The sequence below is a fragment of the Xiphophorus hellerii genome, chromosome 2, assembly GCF_003331165.1.
Source record: "Xiphophorus hellerii strain 12219 chromosome 2, Xiphophorus_hellerii-4.1, whole genome shotgun sequence".
Taxonomy (NCBI): Eukaryota; Metazoa; Chordata; class Actinopteri; order Cyprinodontiformes; family Poeciliidae; genus Xiphophorus; species Xiphophorus hellerii.
In genome coordinates this window covers 17,874,838-17,902,580 of record NC_045673.1, presented here as the reverse complement: position 1 = coordinate 17,902,580, position 27,743 = coordinate 17,874,838, and the positions used below count along the sequence as shown (strand labels likewise).

The 27,743-nt window shown below is 39.4% G+C and overlaps 1 protein-coding gene across 1 annotated transcript in view; it reads right to left on the bottom strand.

The window, feature by feature from the left end:
* LOC116737429 (neural-cadherin-like) overlaps nucleotides 1–27,494 on the bottom strand; it is a 142,592-nt gene extending 115,098 nt beyond the window's left edge. The window contains 1 exon segment of the mRNA XM_032590565.1: nucleotides 26,472–27,494. Coding sequence (XP_032446456.1) covers nucleotides 26,472–27,471 — 1,000 coding nt within the window. The 5' untranslated portion in view covers nucleotides 27,472–27,494.
* Between the last annotated feature and the right edge of the window lie 249 nt (nucleotides 27,495–27,743).

The window sequence follows — 27,743 nt, the reverse complement described above, 5'->3', positions numbered from 1 at the left end:
GAAATGCTGCACACTTGCGTGAATGCACACACTGGACATGACAGAAAACATGCACACACTTCCCGTCAAATGCATTAAACTGAAGCTGGATTCTGTGGCTTATTGGTATGGAAGGAAGGAAGAGAAGTGGGGATGAGGATAAAGTCCTCATTTAGATATCTAATCCAGTGAGCAGACTGTCCTTTGTGGACCATCATCTCCTGTCATTAGCAGCAGGACAGCAAGATTAAACAAGCTCAGCGTGCATCACCCAACGTGTGAGGGGACAAATCAAGAGTTAAACTCCTCCAGGCCATCCCAGTTGATCACAAAATCTGTTATCACTGTCACATTATCAACAAAATTCTATGATTAAACATGTTCACCGAAAACTAATATTAATCAATCTTAATGCCTTAAATCTGTGATGATGTTCACATTGGATGAGCATGATCTTATAGGTTATTATTATAAATACATTTAATAAAAAGCAAAGCTCCATCATTTGGATTAAGCTTGCATTTAATCCAAACACTGAGAGAAGCCGAACGACTCATTTGTAACTTTGAACACGCAATTTTTCATGCTGCTAACCAAACATTTACAGTCAGATCTTCAATTTAGCATTTGACAGACACGGCCATTTTTAAGTGCAAGATATCCATCAAAACCAAGCTACCGCACAGTCACACAATTAATTATTGAGATGGTATAGCAGCTGAAGTGTCAGGGCAGAGAGGGCAGAAGTAATAACAAGTTGATAAGTTGCGAGAAATTATATGTAAAATTGAAGATAGTGTACGTACAAAAGATAGAGAAGTATTTATACACAAAATCACCTTCACAATATGTCAAATTTGAATTATTTTCATTTGAATTTTAGGTATTTGATCAACAATATTAATGCATAATTGTGAAATGGAGGGAAAGTCATATGAAACCTTAAAAGTGTGGTTAGCCTTTATATTCAGGAAACCTCCCCATCCCTGAACACCAATTTTAAAGTCTTGCCAATTATATTTTTGGTAGATTTAGGTCTTGATTTTAGTTGGGGTTTTTTTCTAACACATGGATAATCTTTTTACTAAACCATTCTGCTGTAGTTGAGTCTCAAAGCATTTGCAGTCTCTAGCAGGTTTTCTTTCAGGATGGCCCCATATTTAGCTCCTGTCACTTCCATCAACTCTGACAAGCATTACTGTCCTTGATGAAGAAAAGACTCTTCGCAGAATGAAGCTTTCACCACTAAGTTTCACCATGAGTGTGAGTTGTCCTACTTGATGTGTATTGCTAGTTGTTTTTGCCACAGATACTGTAGCCTTTTGGATGTAGGTCATGAAGTTCAAACTTCGTAGTTCTCATGTGACCAGAGAACATCTTTGCATATAGTTACTGTGTAACCTACATTGCAAAGTAGGTTGCACAGTAAAGTGCAAAGTGCAAGAGTGCAAAGTGCAAGAGTGCTCATCTCATAGATATTTTATCAACTCCTCCAAAGTTAGCATGACTACGTTTGTGCTTGCTCATCTCTTTGACCTTCCTTTCAGATTAGGTGGCCACTCATACAGTTTGCATTTGTACTGTACAACTGAACTGGACATGTTGTTGTCTGTTCAATAATGTTCCCTGACAAACCTGTTCAACAAACAGCTGCATTAATACAATTTATACACATGTTGTTTATGAACTAAGTTGGTAAAGACAGTGGTTCAAACAGTATTTTATTTTGTGGTGTCAGAATACAGGGAGATGACTACAAATGCACAACACATGTGAAAAACTAAATTATCCTTTTGAGTCATTTTATTTCACAGTTATGCAGCAGAAATTTTCACAGAACATCTTTTCCAAGTCAAGCCTCAAGTCTTTCACCTTAAGTCCAAGTCAGTTCTTAAGGCGACTAAAATAAACATTTTTCTCATTAACTCCACAGCATGTAATGCACCTCTGACTCTACATCACTGCAGGAATCAAAGGAATCCAAAACTGTATCATTTGTCCTTAGGCCTGAATTACCGCATGAACATTTAGTAATCATTTCTGAACATTTTAATATTCACTGAGAGCTATGTTTTATTTTTTTAACATTCATTTCTCAATCCTAAAAGAAATAGTTAAAGGCTACTTGATCTTGAAAATTTATCATATTTACACCATTTACAAGCGATTCAAACTTTTTAATGTTGAATTTCAGAATGCATGAAACAAAATATCTCTGTCATAGTAATGACCATGTTCCATCTCAATGTTGTCCACTTCATTATATAAATATGTTTTGCAAGGTTCTTTTTTTTCCCTTTCTCCACACTCTAAGCTGGAAATATTTTAATATCATTGGGGAACTTTTTTCTAAACACACATTTAAAACATTAAAATTCTAAATAGTAAAGATGTTAAAATTTAAGGGAAAATTTATAACATAACTAACTAGGTAAAATGTAATGACTAAATAAACCAGAGTGCTGAAGAACTGAATAAACTGAAGAGGACGTGGTTTTATTTTGATATTTGCAGCCAAAAATGTGATTGTAATGACAAATAGCTAAACAGCAAGAGATGTAAGGCAGGTATGATTTAAAGTCATTCAATTCAGCAATATTTTATAGAGCCATTCAAGTGGTCCTTATGATGAAGCTACAGCTAACATGAACAGATTTTTATGAATCATTAACAACTGGTAACTTGTGGATTCTTCTGGTTAATAATCAAGTATATACTTTTCTAAAGTCTTTTCCGCCTCTAGTGGTCTTTATTTGACATTGGTCAGGCAGGAAAGCTGATTGTGAGAAAAAGGGAAGACATGCGGCGAAGGTCAATGGGCCGGGACTTGAACCCATGATGGCCAAGTTGAGAACTCAGGCCTCCGTAAATTAGTTGCACGCTTTACCTCTGCACCATCTCCCCACCTAAGCATATACTTTCTCAGGGAACATGCTCAGCAATCAGAGCAAATCAGAGCAACAATCTGTTGCTCACATATAGGCTTCCTTTGAATATTTGTTACAAGGGATAAAATCTGAATAAGACTCAAGTCTCAGACAAGGAGTCCAAGTCAAGCCTTAAGATTTTAGGGCAAGTCTAAATCAAGTGGGAAGTCTTTAATTTTGCAACATAAGTCCGACTCTAGTCAAAGTCGTCATCTCTGTTATGCACTGTTCATTGTTGGTCTATCACATGAAATCCCAGTAAAATGCAATACAATTATGGTAATGGAGTTGTTATGTGACAAAATGTTTATAACACTTTCGCAAGTGACACATAGATTTTGCTTTAGTAAAAAGAAAAGAAAAAAAAACATTTCTCCCTTTACACTTCTTGTGTATCAAGCTGAATAACTGGGTATGTAAAAGCTGCACCAAACTTACTGCATCACGGAAAGTAGTTTCTCTAATTCAGTGGCAAGGCTGGCAGTAATGACACAGTGAGATCCCTATTGCATGCCTCTCATCACATTATAAGGCCTTCGACCATATGGTCTGTTTAGTCCACAGAATTAAGCCCTGCAAAGGGTGAAATGATAGGAGGGTTCTGCCGATTCTCATCTACTGAAGAGAGAAGACACAAATTGGCGGCTGGAAAGCAGAAGAACAGAACACATCTGCTTTCAAAGCCCCAGAATAAAACAGAAATGTCCAACAAGAGTTTGAGAGAACTTGACAAAAGCAGACAGCAGACAGAGAAAGCCAGATCACAACACAATAAGGAAGAAATGCGTCATCTGAAGATCCTTTGTTTGAATATCTGTCTGTATAACTGCAGCACTCTCGAACACAGACGCTCTAATCTTAAAAAAGACATATAACAGGCCATGCTTTCTCTTAGATCCTCATCAGCCCTGAGAGGCACTACATTTTCTATGCATCAAAGACACCTGCTTCAGTAATCAGCCATCCTCTGGCATCGATGGAGTTCTTTTTTCTCTCGCTGTTTTCATGAGACTGATTGAACCATAAACCATGAGATGGACATCATCTTCAAACACATTTTGCAATCTGAGAGACAATTCCCCAGCCTTCTCCAGTACATCATCTTTTTGATCGGCAGTCAGCCAGAAATTTTGCAAGAATCTCTTGCTTCATTTTGGCATCTATCTATCCACATCCGAGTCATTCTCAGCTTTTCAAGAAAAACTATGTTCTCCGCTGTGCAAATTGGTGTCCCACAATTACCACAATTTGTGAAATTTGTGTGTTTTACTCCCAAGCAAAGTTCACGACATGTCAAAACATCTCAGGGTACACTGTAAAAAAAAACGGCCTCATTTTACGGTAAAAAACTGGCAGCTGAGTTGCCAGAAGTTTACCGTCTTTATACGGTAAAAGTCTGGCAACCAAAACTGCCATTTTTTTACCGTATTTCTAAAATACGGTAAAATTCTGGCAACCAAAGCTGCCAGTTTTTTACCGTATTTCTAAAATACGGTAAAATTCTGGCAACCACAGCTGCCAGTTTTTTACCGTATTTGCTAAATGCAGGATTTCACCGTATTTTTGAAATACGGTAAAATTCTGGCAACCACAGCTGCCAGTTTTTCACCGTATGTTGTAAATGCAGGATTTTACCGTATTTTTAATATACGGTAAAATTCTGGCAACCACAGCTGCCAGTTTTTTACCGTATGTTGTAAATGCAGGATTCTACCGTATTTCTAAAATACGGTAAAATACCGTACTTCCTAAAATATTTTAAAAAAAATAAAATGTGGTTTTGCCGTAGTAAATACGGTCATGCTGACTGAGGCATAATATCTACATGAGTGAAAAACACATCCAGACTGTATGATATATTGACATTTTATTGTAAACCCTCCCCCCCAAAAAAAACTTATGGTAAATTACTGGTCTCTGTTCCTACCAGAATTTTACCATACAAATTATAGTACAACAACCAAGGAAGTGTAACTTGTCAAGCATTTCTATACAGAAAGTTATAAAGAAAATAATTTCTAATTAAACAAAAATACAGATTACGAGTAATCCACTTAAAGAAACAATTTCTATTTAAAAAGTCAAGTTAAAAAAAGAACTGATTCTATTTTATGTCCAGTTTCCTCACGGTATTACTGAGATCTGGAAAACAAAAACAAAACAAACAGTATGTGTCCACATAAGAGATAACATATTGTAGAAGACAAAATGGTGATAAAAGGATTCTTGTTCTGGGTTGAGAGTCACAAGTCGCTGAGATCAGACGTTGCTCAGGATGGTTGTAGTCTTCCCAGTCACAGGTTGAAATTGAGACTCGCATGTTGTCAATCGGGTGTTTCCTCTCTGCTGGAAAACAAAAAGAAAAAGTTAGAAAGATGCACTACATGAACATCTTATTCGCTTAAATGTTTGTTTCACCTTTGTTGACTTGCATATGGACACAGGTACTTCAACCAGGTGGTGTGATCATTTCTGACTGAAAATTCAGTAGTTAAACCTTTGTTTGTTGTCAACAGGTGTGATCCTCTGGTCTGCAACCAGACAAAATACACAAACTAAAAACAAATATAACTGTTTTAGGCAATTTATGAAATAGATACTCACCATTTATCTGAGTCTCATGAAGGCCAATAGGTTGTCTTCAACCATTTATGTAAGTTACATTTCCTGCAAGCTAGCAGAAACAAAGCTGTAAATGTGAACACTTTTCATACAGGCAAACAAATTGATACAGCTGAGACAATTTATGCTAGGTTAGTTTTTCTCAGTCACTTTTGGTGCATTTCTCGAGTCATTGTTGGCATTTACAAAACAGTAAGCGCATTTCTCAAAACAATTTGTAGAAACAGGAAAAATAGCATTTGTTTGCTTTCAAAATCCTTAGTTCAGCTCTTAAAATCCTGTCTGTTAACATATCAGTGACTCAAAATAATAAGTTATAGTCTCTCTATGTACAGATAAGACAGTCAAATCGATTAGTCATGAGAAGAGACTACAAAAGGATCATTTACGCCAGTGTTTCTCAACCCTGGTCCTCAACGCCCCCCTGCTCTGCATGTTTTAGATGTGCCTCTACTCCAGAACAGCTGATTCAAATGATTGGATGACAATCAAGTACTGCAGAAGCTTGTTAATCATCCAGAGATACAATTCAGGTGTGTGGCAGAAGGGAAATACCTAAACCTGCAGGACAGGGTGACGCTGAAGACCAGGATTGAGAAACACTGATTTACGCTTTTGCTATAATTTATTCATGGACCATGCCATGGTGATTCAGAAAGAAAAAGACAGAAATGCAGAGAACAAAAAAAGTAGAAAAGGAGCCACAGGACAATCTCCTCAAGGAAAACTGTACAGTGCTGTAGAAATTACATTACATTTTAATTTCCATAGTCACTTTGTTCCTTAACTCCACTGAGGAATCTTTTTTCCTCAGTGGGGTTAAGGAATGAACAGTAGGGTGGGAGGACCTCCATCAGCATCATGTTGTGGGTCTCAGCCATGTCCTGATGTTGGACTGATGGAAACTGGCAGATGTCCTCAGCCTCTTCTGACTCTTCTTCTGCTTTCCTCCCAACTATTTCCTCCTCAGCCTCACTCCTCTTCTTCTCTCTGGCTGTTCACTCTGCCCAGATACTTGTTCATCAGTTCTCAGACATGTAACATTGTGTTGTGTTCTGACTATATAGAGCATAATGTTGCCAACTGATGGTTCACAAGATGCACCTCCAATCTGTTTCAGAAAACTGGTTGATCGTTGGTTGAGCTAATGGTTCATACACTGACCTGTTAGAGAAACTCAGGACTCACTTGGGAGCAATTTACCAATTCAGGACAGATTTAGAAAATAATAGAATATAAATTAATTAATATATGATTCACATTATGACAACTTTAAGACTTATGCATGTTAAGACTTACACAATGAACTGATGCTATTTTGGAAGTTGAGAATTCAACACAGACACGTTGTTGTCCTGTTGTCCTCATTTTCTGTATACACCCTTTATCCTCCGGGTCAAAATGACCCGTCTTCAATAAACCCCCAATATAAGCAGCTTAATTGAATTTTAAACACCAAATTCTATCTTGTATATTGTCACTCACCACAAAATGTGTGAATACTTGACTTTTCCCTCTCCACTTGAATTTCTATAGCTTAAGAAAAAAAATGTGCAAAATGAGTTTCGAATGCATTTTTATTCATCACAGTGACTAATTTTCTTTTACTTTTCTCCAGTGAACAAGAGGATGTACAATACAAAAATATGAAAAATAACATAACCCATTCAACTAATTGGCACATGTAGGGCAGTATGCAAGTGCACAGCCTTTGCAGATATATTTCTTACACCTGCAGCACACAGTATGTGTTTTACAGTCTGAGGGCAGAACTGACATCTCTTCCTCTTACTTGGCTTAGCTGAGGAAGTGGCTGTGGTAGATGGATCCTCAGGTTGATCAGGAGCTGCTGCACTCTGAATAGCTTTCACAACTGCTGCTGAGGCTTCTGTGTGGGGGACATGCTTCCTTCTTTCAATGAGTGGAGTTACAAGTGCCTTTCCTAGCTGCTCCAGGAACACCCTCTTCTTGTTGTGCTTATGAGACATCCAGGTTGGGTTGATCTCTATCCAAATCACAAAGGCATTGTAGGAGGACACATCAATGATGTTGTGGAAGATGACCAGGGGCCAGCGGGCAGTCATTCTTCTGCAGCTATATGCTCCAATCACCTTATCTAGGTTGTCCACACCTCCTTTGTTTCGGTTTTATTCCAGGATGATGATTGGCTTCCTGTCCTCACGGTCACTAATGTCGCCGTCTTTGTGCAGTGTGCTCAGAAGAACTACATTCTTGTTTTTCTTTGGGAGGTAGGAAACTAGAGTGGTGGTGGGTGTGAAGGCAAACTTTGAGGAGAAGACCTCTCTCTCCTTTGACCCAAGCAGTGCAGGTGGGAGCTCAGGCTTGTTCTTTTGAACTGTACCAACCATGGTGATCTTCCTCTTCAGGAGCTGCTGTCCGAGTTCATAAGAGTTGAAGAAATTGTCACATGTCACATTGTGACCCCTCAGTCCCTCTGTCACATCAAGCACAACTCGCAACCCCTGGTTCTTCTCTGGGCATCCACTGGTTGACTTCCCAGTATAGACTTGCATTTTCCAAGCATAGCTTGATTCAGAAGCCACCCATGACTTGATCCCATATTTTGCTGGCTTGCTGGGCATATACTGCCGGAAAGGACAACAACCTTTGGACAAAAGACATTAGCATCAGTGATTAGTATCAGTGTCACAGAAAACAGTCAAAGAAATCAATAGTGAAAATCACTTTTATTACAAATATGAAAACAGATTACCTCTAAATGGAACCAGTTGCTCATCCACTGTTACATCAGGCTCTGGATTGTAGAGGTAGGGCAACCGCTCCACCCACTTGTCCCATACCTCTCTTATGGCTGCAAGTTTGTCTGTCATACGTCTTGCTGGTCTTGATTCACGGTCATCAAATCGCATCAGTCTTGAGTAGGTGTGAAAGAGTTTGACTGGCATTGTGGCTCGGAAAATTGGCCTTCCACTCTCTGCTCACTTCTGCTACTGATTGATCTGAGACACAACTAAAACTTTGTAACATTTTATGGTTTGTAAATAACTCTGTGACCTTGATTTCAACTCCATTTGCCTCACGGGTCATTTTGACCTGAAGACCATCTTTGTACCTTTTTTTGTACAGCTTACATGGAAATGAGAATAAAAGCAACACTGAACTTTTTCTATTGTCTGGGCCAATCTAGGAAAAGTCTTAAAATCTCAAGTTAAAAAAATTACATTTAGGGGATTTTTTGGGGGGGGGGGGGGTTTAACACAGTGGCGGGTCATTTTGACCCGAGGACAACAGGAGGGTTAACATATTTTGATCAAGACGATAAAAGCAAATTACAATTATAAAAGCATAGAAGTGTACATAACCAGCTACATGATGTACAAAAGCAAAACTTGCAAAACTAATTGTTTTGATGTGCAGAAGTGACACAGTAATTTGAAGATTGAACAGGTAGTTTTAAGAATTTCAATTCTGTTCTGAGAGATGCACCCAAACTGAGAAAAGCTGTAAAATATTAATATTTAAATTCTCTTATCTTCAAATCCTTCAACTGTCATGGACCCAGTGACTTTAGTGCAAGTATTTTGGGTGTGAGAGTCAAGAGGTCAAAGGAAAATATTAAATAATATCTCTGATGCCAAGCTTTATACTTCTAAGTATTACCAAAATATTGAAACAAAAGCTAACATGTTCTTCAGAGATTTAACTTGCATGCATGAACATTTCACACTCAAAGTAATTCAAATTAATTATTGAACCAAACTTGGAAAAAGTTGCTTCTGCCATTAACAATAACTTTAAGCACATGTAGTCTGAAGTAGACCAGAAATATAATCTATGCAGCCGTTCCTACAGAAACATTAATGGAAGTGTTGCATCTGTGAAGATTAAATGTTCCATATAGTAAAAATATCTAGCTGCAGTGCATGTACATAAACAGCATGGCTCAGAAACTACACATTTCTTTGTCAGTTGGTTAAAGTTAGCTAACTTCAGTTGAAACCGTGAAAGGGACTCACCTGTGATGTGTTGCCCTTCTCCTCCTGAACGTGCAAAAATAGCAGGAATTTGATTTCAAAGACAGTAGCAGCATCTTGACAAGGACCAGGCCTACTGGGCTCTCAGCACCCTAGTTAGCAACCTTAGTTAGCACAGTGACTTTACTGTGTTGAGTTCAGGACACCACTACAGGAACAGAGTTAAAAGAATCTTGCTGCTGATGCTGAAGGATCAAGCAGCAATGCAAACTAGATAATTATTTGTTTACATGACAAATAACAGTCTCCATTTACTGTAAACCCTACTATTTATCACAATAACAAAATGAAAAACTCTCTAGACCAGGGGTCCCCAAACTACGGCCTGCGTCATTTGGTCTGGCAATGCCGGATCTGGCCCGCCTCCTCATACCAGAGAGCATTCAGTGTATTTTTTCATATATTGTATTTTCTGGTTTGTGGATTTCTCTTCAACCACCAGGGGGCTCTTGAGCAGATGTTAAACTAACTTTCCCTCAAATATATACTAGTCAGTCCCAGTCACCGTTTCACTCACGGTTTTTTCCATTTCCATTCTGGGTAAAAATCTATCTAAAAGCGACCGCGAATGTGTCGTAGTCAGCAACCCCCCCCCCCCCCCCCCCCCCCCCCCCCGTCGACAGTTTCAAAGACAGAACAGCCCCCCCCCCCCCCCCCGCCGACAATAAGTTTCTAAGGTATCTTTCTCCAAAAACTAAGACCGGCCCCCGAGCAGAGAAAGGAACAGCTATGTGGCCCTCGCAGGAAAAAGTTTGGGGACCCCTGCTCTAGACTATTCTCTACTAATAGCACAATATTTAAAACCAAGTGTGGGATTTGTGAAACTTCAATGATGGGTGACTTTACAACTTGTATGATTTTGGATAACACTAGAATTGTTCTTTATTGAAGTTTCACAAATCAGATAAAGGTTTTACAAATCCCACACTTGGTTCTAAATATTCTGATATGAGTTGAGAATAATCTAGTCCAGATTTGAAGAGTCTAGGTGTTGTAGTTTTTTAGCTAGAGTAAATTAAAGATGCTGATTGCAGTGAAAAATTAGGTGGAATTGCCCTTTAGCCATTTCCCAAATTGGAAGCAGCAATTGGAAACCAACTTCAGCTTCATTCAAGCAAGAGGGGCTAACATACAGTTCTCTTAATGTTAATGATCAAATGCTCTCATAAATGATGGTGGCGTTGGCTGTAGGAGTTTGCTTTGCAATCGGTGGATCGCCAGATCGATGCCTGGTCTACTGCTGAGATTTCAGTTTGGTGTATTAAAGGCATTATTAAAAAAGAAACCAAAATATCACACCAGCATTCTGTTCTTTGTAAAAAATTATTTTGCAGTCTTGTTTACGCTTTTACATTGTAGATCTAAACATCAGCAAAATTTGTAATTTTGGCTGATTGCTACTGTTAAGTTTAGGGTAATTAACTGCTGGCAATATTACAATTTTTTAAGAACTTTACAATTACTTATATTTTTACACTATATTTCTGTATTTTCTACATTCGTGACTGTCACAATTATTTAGGATATATGTTTATTCAGTTATGATAATGCCATGTATTTTCTACGGCAGTATAATGCTGTGAATATTCTGGTCAGTAACTGCTGGCATTTTACAATTTTTTACCGTAAATTTACTGACTTTCTTTGCAGTTTCGACTTACGGTAGTTCCATGTAATTTCTACGGTAATGCAATGTTTTTGGATACGACGGTCAAAAACTGTTGGTTTTTTACAGTTTTTTACCGTAAATTTACTGACTTTTTTTACAGTGTAGCTTTCGCAGCCATGTGATCGTTTCCCCGCCGCATTAAAAATCTTCTTGTTCACAGTTCAGCCGGCAGAACTTTCAAAGTTGTCTGCGTGTTTATCAGTGCCTCCTTGGGCCACCGAGAGCAGAGCTGCAACCATTGTTATGCTCAGTTAATTGGACCTTTGGGTACAAAAGGTTGAGAAATTCAAGACCAAATAAATAAGCAGAAGCATCGAATTCCCATGACATATCCCCACGCAGGCTGAAATTTTCCTTTTTTCATTCTAGTCCATAGGCGGGCCTGTCTGAGTGGCTGATTCATTAGAGCGTTTCAGGAGGGTTCTATCAACCCCTCGGCTCAATCACACACCTACCTCTGTGCAAGTTGGTAAACTATCAGCTGGCTTCTGTCACAGCCTATTCTGCGACATATAAATTGTTGTTTAAAGTGATGTTTTGTGACTGGGAGCAAAACTACTCCTGGTTAATCAATACCACAAAATCAATTCAGCTCTCTGGGGGAAATGAGAGATGACCCAGCATGCCAAAGTGGAGCCAAAGTGAAAGTTTAGGAGGGACGGGGAAAAATGCCAAGGAACAAAGCAGTCGCCAAGCGAGCTCAAACGCCACTGTGTTCATCAGGAATCTCTCCACATTTAGGCAATCACAGCGAACACAATAGCGGATGATTAAATTATGTCAATAACAAACCTCCAACTCAAACCTCTGCCTCCCAATAAACCAGTGTAGCCGTATCACAGATTAAATTTAATAAAACAAAACCTTCAGCACTGGTTCTAAGTTTCTCGTGCGATGTGCGAGCCATGCTCATTTATCACAAAGGTAGACATCAGGTTGCACAGAGGCATTCAGGGAATCAGTGCGATTGGAGGTCAGCGAGACATTTACCTGACAGCACCTGCCTTGGAGTAAAGTCTAGAGCTGACCATGTCTGTTGTAATAGGCATCAATAATGCAGACGCTTGGCCCAATAAAAACTCCCTGTCACCATGACGGTCTTCAAAGCACAGTGCCAAATGCAGCACTCACATCTCCCACAAAACCGCACACAACAAACTAATATGTGTAGGTTGAAGGATGAGGTTTCCACATCTGTGAGACAGATACAGCAGATACTCACTCATTCACTGTCTCGGATTTAATTATGTTTTCATCCAATTCCTCCCTCCTCTAGCTGTTGCAGTTATAATAGTCCACTAGTCCTGGGTTTAATATTAACCCTCTGGTTGACTCACATTAAACGCAGTTGCTGTCACCGTGACTTTGTGACGAGATGCGGGGTTTCTGCCATCGGATTTTATTCATTAAGTCACATAGGGCTGCCAGATCCCTGTAGAATCTCCCACCATGAAAAACAACACTTCAGCAGAGCCCACTTCAAACAAAAAATAAAACGAAAGATGATGAGCTTTGACTGCTGCCACTAAGAGGTAGCACAGCATTTTCATCATGACACAAAGACTGCAAAAGGATTCAGCTCAATCAAAACATGCAACTTCTGTGGTCTTATGGCTGCATAGTTTAAGAGCAAAACACACATTTATCATCTGCACTTTACTGGAGTGGCTCCTAACCATTTTGCTTTTTACTTTCTGGTCCCGTTCAGCTACATACACTATACTTCTCTGGTCCAATGTGCTTTTCCTTTACATTTTATGACTCATTGCTTCATGTTTAAAGTATGACAGGTGTCACTCAGGGGCCAAAACAAGCAACAGTTCATTGTACTGAGGACATTTTCAAGGGATAATTTACATATTCAAAAAAAAGTGATAATCAAGGTTTCAAGAAGTAAATATTTTTCATGAAGTTGATTTGATGGTCTTGAAAGCTGAAATAACTGAATCTCTAAGCAGGACCATGATTGAAAAAGAGCTTTCATGTCTGAAAGTGAGACCAGTTTGAAAAAACTTTACAGCCTTTCATGCAAACCTCATTTTAATAACCTAAAACCAGAGGAATATTTGCATTAAATCTGCAGCTGGTGACTTCTGTAAAATATGCTTTTTTACATATTTGTTAAAACTGTCACTATGTCCTTACAGGATCACATGGGATAGATAAAAAAAAATCCAGCCTCTCTCCCTCCTCTCTGTGGTCCTACTGCCATCTACAGAAATACACCGCTCAGCCAGAAAACACCAATCAAAGCCAGCCAGAGAGGTTTTACACTGTTAATCACGCTTGTGTAAACAGCAAAAACACAAATTCTTAACAAGTATAATTTTGGTGTAGTTTCTACTGCAAATATCTTCGTACACTTGAAATAAGGCAAAACTAATTTACAAGAAACTTTTCAGCAAGATATTGATGAAAAGGTACTTGTTTCATTAGCAGATCATTTCACTGATAAGACATTTTTTGCTTGTTATACTGTGTACTCAGATATTTGCGCTACAAACTAGACCAAAAATTCTAAGTAAGATTTTGTGTTTTTGCAATGTGTGCACAAACCTACTTTACATCTCCTTCACAATTTATTTGTCTTGAACTAGTGACAGTATAGTCAGTATGTTCTTAACAAATATGTGAAAAATGTTTATAAAAGTTTACATAGTGCAGGTTTAAGAGGTTATTTATGTTTTGCATGAAATCTCATCCAATACCTGGATGAGAGCAACCTCTGTACATGGAAAGCAGGTGACCTTTAAATGAAGGTAGGATCTTCCTGTGCGAAAGAAACTGAGAGCAGATAAAAAACCTTTTCCAGTTAGAGCAACTACCTAATGGCTAAGTAAATAAAAAAATTGTTTACTTGGACTAGCTGGATCTGGATGGGTAGAATCTTCTTTCAAATTGAACATGCTGAGTTCAATTCTAGCTTCTTTCTTCTGCAGGTTTATGTACCTGTTGGGAAGGGACTTATCCCAAGTTTTCTGTTTTCTGCATTTATAAAATTTGTCTGACACCAAAGGTGACAGAAATTTGTAATTCAACAAAGCTCTATACTCGCATAAGACATTCAGAAAACACATAAATACAACTTATCAATGTTTGAATGTGTATTCATTTATTAATGCTGCTGCGAGAATGTGGCTCTATTGTTAAAGCATTTTGAGTGGTCATTTTGACTAGAGAAGCACTAATTAAAATCTGCATATTTATCATTGTATGTAATATTTTTACACCACTTGCATTTTTTTTTATAAGGGAGTAACTAATCAAAAATGCATTGCATTCTGTTCTCAGTATATATGAGTGCATATACGCACTCATATGTAAGTGACTCAGTGCATATTATCTTACAGAAAGTTTTTAGACTTTATTCTAGTATCACATGTTGATGTGCCCCTAGGCAAGGCAATTAAAGCCCAAGGTGGCTACTGATTTGCATATTGGCGTATAAATATGTGTGTGTGTATGTGGGGGTGAATGAGCGAATGTGGCTCTAGTCTAAAGCACTTTTAGTGGTCATTATGAATTTCCTATTTTTCACAGAAATAGGATTATTTGTTCTATCCTCTGTTTTTTATGTAGACATCATTTTTGTGGTAAAAAACCCCAAAAAAACATGCTAACATGATTTCAGTTTAAAGGTTCTTAAAATAATAGGCCACTCTGATGTTTTGGAGATTGAAGTTGTTTTAAAAGCAGAAGTCTGCTTTAGTCCTGATCTCTGTTGAACTAGCTGCTAGATTTAACATCATAGACCAACTGATCTAGATTTCTACAAAGTAAAACACCAGAGGAGTTATATACAGTAGGGAACATATTTACTGCCTATTACTAGTCAATAGAACCACTCTTCAAAAATCCTCAATTGTTCCTTTAAAGAGGGGGTATTATATAAAATTGACTTCTTTGAGCTTTACATCACGAAATTGTGTTTCCCTCATCAAAAACATGCCTGGAGTGTTGCTTTGATTCTTTCATGCATGTTTGAGGAATCCTTGCATCTCCTGTGGCAACCATTCTGGGGTGCCTAAACGCTTGTCTCACAAAAATACTGCCCGTTTCCACCAAGCTCTTGGACCTGCAGTCTCCAGCCGAGCTTCTGCCTCACAGAGTAGCCTTCCTCTGCACCTTCTCCCCACAGCGACTTGTGGCAGCAGCAATTAGGAAACACCTGGTGGAACGACACATCTGCTGAGCTTGTCATGCAAACTAACACTCATAAGAACTGGTTGTCAACAGCATAATGGAGGAATGCTGTGATGACGTGCTGAAGGAAGTGTGTTGTTAAAAAGCAGGAACTTCTTAAAGAGACAGAAGAAAAATTGTCAGATTGCTGAGTCAAATTTCTTCTAAGTCATTCTTGATGTATGCAGGATTTTTACACCAATTGAAGGTAAAAGTTACTTGATTGTTCTATAAAATGGTTCAATGTGCCTGGAAAATACATAGTATTGCTCTTTTAAGAGTTTGTGTCGACTTAATATCTGACTTACAGTGTATAACTCTTTGGTGTTCTCTCTTTATTGGAAAAGAGATTGTTTTTGTGCTAATGGTTAGTCAGAGCAGGCCCAAGAGGAATAAAGGAGTTCTGCTCGAGTATTTTTTCCAAGGAGTTGGAAAAGGAAAAAAGGAGAGCTACTATTTGGCTGAAGTTTAAAGTAAGCTGGAGCAGTCCGACACTCCCCTCCTTGGTATTGTTGAACGGGAAGGATAATTGGGATAATTAGAGATGAAAGGGGAGGAGGAGAGATTCCAAGTGTGGAAGCATAGTTTTATCCTGAGCTATGGAATTTTACTTAGACTGATTTAGGTGTGGTCTTGTCCAATTATTTTATAATTCCACTTAAAACAACTACAATCTCAAAAGTGCCAAAGATTTACATGACTTGCATTTAATAAACTTAGGCTGATTATATTACATTTGCAAACTTTTCTTTTATGAGAAAGATTTAGCCAGATAGTGGTCAGTTTGGCCGCTTGCTTCACTTTTTTTTTAATCATGTATGAGACATAGAATAATTTTATATTTCAAAGAAACCAGTGTACTGTCTACAGGGAATCCAGACAATGGCTAATTCAGACACCCAGTCCCTGGTTAGGCTTTGAGAAGTCAACCTTTAAAACTAATGATACAAAGAAACCTATTTAAAGCTAACAGTAAAATAAGACTTAAAATAACAATGCATTAAAGTGCTGAGCAGTGCAACGTATACTAGTTTCAATGTTCACACATTTGTCTCTGTTTGAGACATTTTTTTCACATATATTTAAATGTTCTAAGGCTAGCAAATTGTTACTTACTGGCAGCAAAATATTACAAATGTTGGATCTTTAAATGAGAAAGATGATTGTCCAAAGGATGTTTTGCACCTAACTGAATTGCAATCTGTTTACAGCTCTCCTTGTTATGACTCCTGCTGTGGGTGATTTAGAAATCATTTGGCTGAACATTTTTAGATGCTTTCCTAATACGTCTTTCAAATTTAAGTTGGGAATTCAAATAATATCCAGGTACTTGAGGCAATCTCCTTTTTGGATTTCTTTGCTATAATTTAGCCCAATTGTATTTGATTAAAAAACACATTGAGATACTTTTATTGCAATTTAAGAACCCAAGAAGAAAAAACGATTCTTCATCTGTTAGGACTCTTCATCCAATTCTCGTGAACATTTGTCATGTGTTTCACTTTATTTTAGGATTCGTTAGTGTTTGCTTTTTATATTCAGTCCAATCCTTAGGATCAATTCCTTGCAGTATCCTCTAGTATTTGAAATGTATTTTTATTCTTGTCTGAACTGCACACCTTAGTTACGTTTATTTGATCTTCGTTCCTTATTTTCTGTCTCTTTGTGAGCTCAGAAACTCAAATCTGTAGTATTTGAGTTTCTGTTGTATCTCTGGTACCGTTTACATATTTTGTTGTCTAAACTCCCAGATCTGCTCAGTATCTCCCTTCAGTGTCTTAGCTGCCTGCACTCCCAAGCTGTCTCCCATCTGCCTGTTAACTTACCTGTCTAACATTCCAGTAATCAGGCTTTCCAGACTAAATACTACTTGGGTTTTCTCACTCAGTGTGAAATCATCTTGTTATTGCCACCAATCTGGTATCTTATGCTCATCTTGTGCTACATTATTTTGGCTTTACCACTGGACCCTAGTTTTTATAAGTTTTGAATATCTTTTCTCCAGTAAACTGTTTATTTTCACCTGCCTACCTCCTGCCTCTACCATGGCTTGCTGTGAAGCGTTGGCAAAATGAATGTCGACTCTAAATCATTCTGTCTTGATTTACAGCAACTACTCTCCTAGATGTGCCTCAAATTCATAAATAAAAAAGAGAGGAGATTAACTCTGTACATTCGGAGCAATGTGCAGAAATAAAGAAAGTAATGGAGGGATTACAAACGAGGCAAGAAGGACATTAGTTCCCACATCGCATCAGGGCCTGGATGAAGCATTTTCCAGCCATATGAAACATAAAGCGGCACATGAGTAATGATGATCTTAGGGCAGAAAATCAAAACAATCCCCACATCATTCTTTAACGTGCAGTAACAAGAGCTTTCAACATCTTTCCTACATAGTCCGTTTGTTTTGCTTCACTGATTCAAAACAACCAAAACCTCATTAAGATTTTTCAATAAAAATCATGACATAAAATAAAATATTACCATGATTCTAAGCCTCCTTCACAGAACATCTAAAAATGGGTGGAGGTCCAGGGGGAGTTGTTGAATCCAGATACCTGGCACAGATATTGAACACATTTATCGCTTTTTATAGACACTGGATTGGACGGAGGATTGTGAGACCATTTACACTTCATCCCCTTTAAAAACTATTCCATACTCTTAAAACTTTGTTGGCCCTCTTGATGAAGACTTTGGCCCCGGTATACCTTACATTAAAATGATCCCACTAAATCCTCATTTTAATTCTCTAATAAAGAGAGCACTGGCAGAGGATCAGTACTTCTGCTCTGAGGGCTGTAAAAGTCAACCCAACATCTCTGCCAGACAACGCACATTTTTATGTGCCATCACATCCCTTCATGTTTGCTCTTTTCTCCTAAGGGTAGGTATTCCTCCTCTAATCTTTCCTCCTTTTGCCTGAAACAGTTTTGAAATGCTTGTGCACATTGGTGTTTTTGCAGCTATATAGTAGCACCCCAATCCTACTGTGCCCTATAACCCTCCTATCTGCACTACAGGGTAGAGTACATGCACACCTCATTCCACTCCTGCCCTCTGAACAGTCTCTCGCTTCCATCTGACAATTACTTTTCACCAAGCTGACCTCTCATCAGCAGTCAACAACTTTCTGTCACTCATCTGACTGCCCTTTACTTATTTTCAGCGAAGCTTGCAGAGACGTACAGAGAAAATACGCACACACACACGCCTTCTCATTGGCATGTATTAACACATTCCCATCTTTTTTTTTCTACCACTGTGTTTCTCTATCTTTCTCACCTTTGCCTCTCTTAACTTTTCCGATCTCATATCAACGTTCACGCCGCTTGCTCTGACCTTTCCGAGTCGCTTGTTTCCACTTTAAATATCTTTTCCAGGTGTAGAGGAGAGGAGGTCTCTGTTTTTTCCTGGCTCTGATCTTGTTCATACAGCTTTAATCACATCTTTCAAAAACACAGTGGCAAGCACACCCCTCCTACCTGCGAGGCAGAAGATGCATGCAAAGACTTTGGAAGATGACGAAGACTGCAGGGAAGTTAGACAGAGATCTGATAAATGAGAAGCCACAAAGCAGAAATCCAGCGCTGCAGACTTGTTACAGCTCCAAAGCAGAGGTGCCGGAGGTGACGAGTCTAAGAATGTGGATACTTAACACGAAGCAAACACATTTAAATAATTAGATATGCAGATAGAAAAACAATTCCCACGCGTGTACACACAACCACACGCATGCTTTCCATCACAATAAAAACATGAAGCCCAATCCCCCAGGAATTCTTTAAAAACTGTATTTAATAAATGCAAACATCTTTTTGTGAAATTGTTTTCTACTTAAACAAACAGCCCTTCAGTCACAAATTACCAGAGAAAAAAAAAAAGAGATAGTCTCTCCTCAATTCATTTCACATCACAAGGGGGAATATGCAAATTTAGTTGGAAGGAGGTGGGGCAAGTTGGAAAAGAGAAATTGGATTAAAGGCAGCATGAGGCGAGATGCTGACTGCGAGACAGAGATGGGGGAGGCGAGGTCGGAAGAAAGAGAGAGAGGGGGAGAGGGAGAAAGCTCCCAGACAAAACATCCTGCAAAGAGGTGATTACCACAAACTGAATACCAGCCTGCCCACAGATAACTAAAGACGAGGGGGGAAGCAGCTCAAGCCCATTTAGGGCAGCACCGCGTGTTCAATACTCCCCCTAACCCGTCAAATACCATTAACAGATTCCCAGTCAGGTGCAAAGAAAGCGATTCTTCGGGTGGGGACAAGCGAAAGCGAGGAGGGAGAAAAAAAATCCCCACCACAAATCTAAACTGACGTCCTCTGTGGGCCAGTGGAAATCCTATAGAGGGAGAGCTGGCGATGGTCCCTGGCTCCCTCTTGACAAAACAACACTGCATAACCAGTGTGCGAGTCGTGAGTCATGGCCTACTTCCACTGCCTTTACCTTTTCTATTTTTTCTATACAGATGGTTTGATACACAGAGGGTATGTCAGAAAAAAAATATTGTTTTCTCAGGGGATTCTTAGAGCACTGAATATAGTTTAGAAGTCAAATATTGTTCCAGCATTAGCAGGAGATCTTGTCAAGAAAAAAGGAAGACTGCTCTCTCTGAGCCCCGAGGAAAAGCAAACTCTTTAAACAAACGAGGCTACGCTACCGTATGCTAAATTTGATGCTTCCACAGAGGGAGTACAGACCAGTCAGGGGGTCCTGAAGTCATTTCTATTCAGCAATAAAGTCCTAATTAAACTCAAAACTTCTAAAGCATCTTGTTGTGACATGTGGATACGTACAAACAAATAGAAATTAAGCTTCACTCATGCTCTAGTGACGAATCATTTTCTGAGGTTTTGACGAAAGGACGATTAAAAGGCAAGAAATTACCAAAGTATTAGTTTTGTTCCGCAAAAAGAGAAAGCAATTCCAAACTTTTGGAGGCGTAATTAAAAAGAAAGTGGTGTGATGAATCACGTCGCTGGGATGGTAATATGTAGCATACGGATATTGTTTCAAAAATGAGCGAGAGTAATTAGCTCAAACCAGTCAGAAAGAAGCAGTCAGATATGACAATCTGCTGCACTGTTACATTAACTGATCAATTACAGCAGAAAATACCAATCAAAACAGTTTAATTTTATGAAAGCAGCAGCATCTGATACCAGAGTTACGGTAAATTATTTCAATCAAATCCATGATGATGAGAATCAACAATGTGGGTTCCTGACTGGCCTGAATGGAAAAACAAGTCAAACCTTTGTAAACACATCCACACCCCTCGACTTTTTCCACTTTTGTCACAAAACGAACCCAAGGTAGAGTGTATTTCATTGGGATTTCAATGGTAGATGGTTGGCCAGGAAAGGAAAGATATTTACGTTTTAGATATTTTTCATACCTGAAAATCTGAAGTGTGGCATGTTTGCATAGCATCTAAGATGGTAACTGTAGGAGTCACAGAGGTCAGAGGGCAAAGCAAAAACAATGTGTGGTGGAAAACCAACACTGTGCATCACTCTAAACAGACAATCCCAGCTGTAAAACCAGGTGGTGGACGCATCATGCTGCGGTTTCCTTCAGCAGGCACGGCCTGCTGCTCAGAGTTGGTGGTGACGTGACATGGATGGAGCGCAATACTGGAGGAAAACCTGTTTGAGAATGAAAGAAATTTGACAGGACCATCTTCTAACAGGACGATGATCCTAAAGAATCAGTCAGAACTACAATGGAATGGTTTAGATTAAAACATATTCAGGTTAAAACGGCCCAGTCAAATTCCACAGCTAAATCCCTTTGCGAATCTGTGTGAAGATTTTAAAAAATTGATGTTCACAGATGAACTCAATACAATGCAATTGAGCATAACCAGTTTGGGACAAAAAGGCAACTGGGCAGAAACTGTAATGTACAAAGCTGTTAAGAGATACGCTGATGTTTTTATTTGTTTTCATTTTATAAAAGACTTGCAGCTGAAAAGACACTAAAAAGTTGCTCTTACAGTTACTGACTCGGGCGGGTTTGAGTAACAATGCACACAACACTTTCAAAAGAACTGGGAAAACCTCTTAATGCTCTACACTGTGCTGGTCTGTCACACGATACACCAAAAATACATTTAGTTTTGGCTGTAATGTGACAAAGCATGGAAAAACTAAAGTGACATGAATACTTTGCAAGGCACTCTATCCTAATATTGATTCTGATAAGTGCGTCAGGCTACACAGGTAGTTCAGTGCTCAAACATGTTAAATCCTCAGAGCTATTGTTAGCATAGACCCAGAGTGTTGGCTTAGCTCACTCTGTTTCAGGTAAGTCCAAAAGGATTGACGCCACACTGTGCGTAATCCTGAAGAGCTGCTCCATCTCCCATCTACATGCACAGGCAGTATATCTAACTGTCAGACTTGGCTCTTTAATCTCTATTTGAACAACACTAATACCAGCTTTAGTGATGGCTCTAATCATAATGCTGTACCCACCTCAAACTTATTAACGCGAAAAAGCCTCATACCACCTTGATTAGCTTTTCATGCCCACATTAACTGCTTAATGAATGCTTTCACTATACATTAAGTAAACCTGCATTCACCACCTAATAGCAAGGAGTACTTTATCCACCACACAAAATGTTTCGAAACTATTTGCAGGAGTGAACATTAACATAAAAATAATTGAAAAGATTCTGAGCGATTGCAAATGTATTGATGTGCATTATTGATGGTGGCTATTGATTGATATATTTGGGATTAATTTAGGATTTTTGAATTGAATTATTTTTTGTTTCTGTTCAAACATGTTCTCAAACAATATTAGACTGATATACATGTTTTTAAGCTAGACAAAGACAACCTAGAGAGTCAAAACAGCAAATAGTCATACTCTTTATTATTATTATGGGACTTTGTATTATTAAAAGACATAGGAAAGTGGTCAAATTGCATGAATTTAATTCCTGTTTTCAAACAAGCTGCAGTGATTGCAGCTTTTCTTTTTTTTTCTAGTAACGCCTGATCACTTCTGCACATAAGCTTGGCAGAATTTCTGTTGATTCCACAGTCTTAACTGCGGGAGTTTGCAGAGTTTCCTCACATGAACTTCTCGCTTCATGTACCACAATATTTCTACTGGATAAAGGTTTTTGGTTTCGAAATTTCAGCTATAACCCAGAGGTCACTGTTCACTGATCGCTACACGCAGGAAAACCAACAGGGCCAGACCACCGCTTCATCAGATGGGGCTGTGAAGAAACAACACCGTTTCTGTGAAGCTCTGCCTTGTTTGCCATTGGTGGATTTTTTGGGGTTTTTTTTTACAACATTTACTGAATATTATACTGGTAGCACTTATTTTGTGGAGATCTCTTTCTTTTATGGTTGTACTCTACACATCTGCAATTGTTTCAGGACCTGTATGAACACTAATTCAAGTCTATTCAAGTCTAACATTTATTTTTTATTTTGTCATGTTTTAACCACATATGTATTTTTATTTGAACATTGTCTATTAGACCAATACACAGTGAAGCTCAGCTGTAAAGTGCATGAAAAAAATGACTTTTTTTCACAAAATTGGTAAAGTGCAATCTGTGTATGCATTCTACTCCCTTTAGTCTGACACACATAAATTAAATCAACCTCAATCCAGCATTGTCACAGCTGTTCTGTGAAGTAATCATAGTTTGTTTGTGAGTTTTAGTGAACATGGAGAGATGGATCAGAATATTGGGGAGATGGGAGTGAGAAGAAAACTGATCTAAGACAGTAGCATCCTGGAGACTACTACCATCATGATAATAGTGATGAGCCTTCCAGCAGGACAACGGTGTTAGACATATAACCAGAGCTCCAACTGAGTGCTTATCCATGCGTTAAAATGATCAAAATTGAGCTTCTATGCAAATCCCTATACACATCCCCTAACACACTATCTTTTCTTAAGCAACTGCAGTTGATAAAATGTTTGAGGTTTCAAAAAACCTTAAATTGGGGCAAAGGTCAGCCATCCAGCAAGTCAACAAAATGCAAGAAACAGCAAGAAGCTCCAACAGAATCAGTTTGATGAAAGCATATCCATTTGTTAGAATGACCCAGCCCAGATCCAATTCAGAGTTTGTTACATGACTTGAAAACTCATGGTTACAGATGATCTCTCTTCAGTCTAACTGAGCGGAAGGCATTTCAGAAACACAAATGAACAAAAAACGTGTTATGTGTCAGAATTTGCTCAAAGTCAAAACCTAAATCCAGCTCTGATTTCTAGAATTACTTTATTCATCCCAGCAGGGAAATTATTTTGTGATTAGATCTGAAAATTTATGTTCACAGAAATCATTTGGCAAAGGAGAATGGAAATAAATATATATATATATACTGTGTTAGTCTCTTGCGTAAAGTAGCAATAAAGTACATGAAAGCTTATGGTTTAAATGTGACAAGTTGTAAAAGAGTTCCAGGTATGTAAATTACAGGGCACTATAGAAGTATAAACAGTTCAAACCACTTTAGTACAGAGCAGGAGTGATGATGTTCTTGATTGATGAGAATCAACGAGGAACTGAAATAAACAATGATGCTGTAAAGACAGGCATTCTGACTTTTCCAAAAACATCACCTTTTCTTTTAGTGGCAAGCTCTTTTAACCTCAATTATTTGTCTGCGTGAACTAATCTTTCAACCTCTTATATTGCCTAATATTAGAAAGGAGAATTTTCTGGCTATTTTCTTTTGCATGTTGATGCCTGAGTAGTTTTATTGTTTGCCGTAAACTGCTGTAACTATAACTCTGAGGGATCTGCTGTCTGCCTGTAATCTGATGGCAACGTCTTGTTTGACTCGCAGCAGGTGACTGTCAGTACGGCGGACAGCTCTGTGCCTCGGAGAGTACACTGTGGTAAAATAAGTCAAGATGACGCAACGCATGGGGCCTCATTAAAACTATTGCTATCGCGCCTGGGGTCAATTTTCATGTGACCACACAGCCACACTCGCAGACAAAACAAGCATACACAAAACGCTCTCTGATGCATTTGCGAAATTGTGGCTTTCATGTCCCAAAATTCATTACAAAGGGATCTCAAACACCAAGTCACATGGGAGACCTGACTCAACCTCTATAAATACTAATCAAAAGGCTCAAATTGGGTTATTCCATCAGAGAGACATACATGTATGGATCTAAAATGAGACAAGCAGAAGAAAGGCCTGTCCTCCCAGTCTCCTGCCAGGATTCTGTTTGAAAAGCCAAAGTCACAGGAATAAAAATCATGCCATGCCTTTGATCATGAGAGGAGAGTTTTGCAGGTAAGAGAGATACACTGAAAGAAGCTATCTGAATATCTGTCAGTCCAGACCTGCTGAATTCTGCTACTCACCTGTTAAGTGAGCAAAAGAGAGAGAGAAGATTTTAGTTTTTTACTATATTCCCTCTCTCCCCAAATCCTCCAGACACCTACCTTTGCAAGAATGCATCTCAATCAGGCATGCAATTACAATCTAGAACACGCTGTGAAACGTAACAGCAGCAGGCAATTTGAACGAAAACAGTGTACACTGTTTCCTGCACACCGTGAGGCTCAATTAAGAAGCAAATCATTTGGATTCAACGTTTTTCTCGTTTTTCCATCTTCCCGTTTTTGAGCTTAAAGTCTAACTTTTTTTTTTTTTAGCAACACACATACATCAGTACACATCTCAGCTGCCGATAATTTCACCTTTTCCCTGAGTAAGTGAGATGTTTCCTGACTATGGTAGTGCTACTTCAAATCCCTGGGCCTAGAGAGCGAATGTGAGGAGGATTAGAGGGGTAATGCCAGCTGATGAGAGGGAGAGGGTCGCAGTGGTTTGCCACTCTACACGGATTAGCTCTGAAAACAACTTCACAGTCCAAAACTATGTCAATCAAGGACACATAATTTAGTCAATTTGAAAAGGTCTCTTCATGAATCACCATTCTTCCACATCCAATACGCTCTTATTGTTCAGTTGCTTTGTGCAGTACAAAACAAATAATAAATGTGTCATTACTGTGAAAATGCAATCCTGGTGTTTAGGTGAAAAAAAACAAACACTTTCTGTTAAATTTTAATCACAATTTTTAGCAGGAAACCAATTTCTGCTATTTTCAGTGTTTATTATTTTTGTTTTCTATGAAGCATTTCTGAGTTCAAAATATAAAATAGGCTGGTCAACACAGGGGTTAGAATGACCAAACTGGATATTTTGTGTTTGTCGCTAAAGCAGGGTGACCACCAAGGGCGGCAAGGGCAGCGGCATCATATTAATTTAAAATCCTTATTAGTGGTTTCTTGTATTGTTAAAATTTTCTGAGAAACCAATTTGTTTCTATAGATGTTAAGCCATAATAATCATAACTAACACAACAAACTGCCTAAATATATCACCCTATTGATATAGTTTAGTGATATTTCAATAATACAAGTTTCACTTTTAGAATTGCATAAAATAAATAATCATTTGAATAATCTTCTAATTCAGGGGTGCCCAAAGTGGGTCCTGGAGGGCCGGCATCCAGCATGTTTTAGTTCTCCCTGGTTTAATGCACCTGGATCCAATGATGTCACATTAGAGGCCTAAGAAGAACATTGACATGCTGAAGAGGTTGTTATTACCACCAGGGAGAAAACTAGAACATACAGGATGCTGGCCCTCGAGGACCGACTTTGGACACCCCTGTTCTAATTTGTTGAGATAGACTTGTATGTGTGGAACTGAGGCATTTGCCAACTTATCCTGGCTGAATTAAAGTTCTAGTTGGTTCCCCCAGGCAACATTTTGCAGCCGCAAACTCTGCATATATATCGGGCCGCCCTAATGCCCGTTATGAGTTTAATCAGTGGGTCAAGTCTAATGAGAGGGCCTCAGGTGATGAAAAGTTTCATGTCCAGATGGTGGCACAGTTTAACCAAGTGCATTTAATGTGCAGCGTTTCATTAAAGTAGGGCAAAATCACTGCAAAGCAGATAATTGTGCAGAAAATGAGAGGAGAGGCGGTGTGTCGGGGTGTTGCGTGGCCTGAGTTGAGCTCGGATAGACCGAGGGATATTCAACACACCTCGTTTGTCTTGAATCTTAACAGTGAGCTCCAGGAAAGGCTCCGTCTCCCTATCCAGCCTCCGGGTTACTGTTATATCTCCACTGTCGCGGCCCATGGTGACCGGAGAGCTTTCTGACTCCGGGTAAATGAGCTCGTAGGCAGCTGACTGAAACCTGGTGGGATTTAGGCTCATTAGGACTGAGCCGACGCCGGCGTCCTCAGACACGTTGAGGGAGAGCACGGTGCTGGACTCGAGGAGCGCCCTCGGCGACCGTCCTGCCCTCTCTGGTCCGCGTAAATCAGAGGTACGCGTCATCCATCGCTGTGGTGAAACAGTAACCAACACAGCTTTGCTGGTCAAAGGAGGCCAGCCGTGATCTCGCACGTACAGATAAAATTTAATGGGAGAAAAGAGACCCAGGATAGAGTCGACGAGCAAAACTTCCCCCGTTTTCGGGACAACATAGAAAGTGCCATTTTTTGGTTCGGAGGCGAACGTCAACTCTGCGTTCTTTCCGCTGTCCTCATCGACAGCTTCCAGTCTGTAAACAACAGTACGGAGCGCGGTGGTGTCATCTAAACTTATATGAACGCTGTCTGCGCTCACTAAAGTCGGTTCGTGGTCGTTGGTGTCCAACACGTCCACTTTCACCAACGCAACCTCGAAGACGACAGATTCCGACGCGCACGTCTGGCAACACAACCCGACGCTCAGCAGGTATTCTGAGCGTGACTCTCTGTCTAAAACCCGGGAAGTTTTCAGCAGCACATTTCCCCGCTTGTGGTGGGCGAAGACGTGGAAATCCTCACTGCCATTTCCAAACAATTTAAAGTGCATTCCGGAGACTGGGCACCATTTTTGCGCGTCGATGCGCTTCACCGTAACGCTGAGTCCGTTCACTTTAGACGCCGCTGGCGAGTTCTCAAAAATATGTCCGTGAAAGAAAGGCAATCGAGCCTGTGTTTTATATCCAGCTGCCGGCATTAGAAGGCAACACAGCAAAACACCCCAAATCATGTTGGTGGCAAGTTATGCACCTCCAAACCCTGGGGGGGCGGGGAAGGGGACCTGACGAGAAAATCCTCAAAAAACAAAAGGAAAACACTTGAGAAACATTTCCTTCATAGTTATCCACGGTGCGATCCGTGCAGGTCAGCCCCCTGAACTTTAAGTCTCTGCAGCCAGGGAGATCCCTGCCTTGGCTCCATGAAGGGTCTGCGTGCAGGCAGACGATCCAGTGCGCTGCAGGCAGTTTGCCGTTCTGGTATCCAGCGTTCAGCACCAGAGAA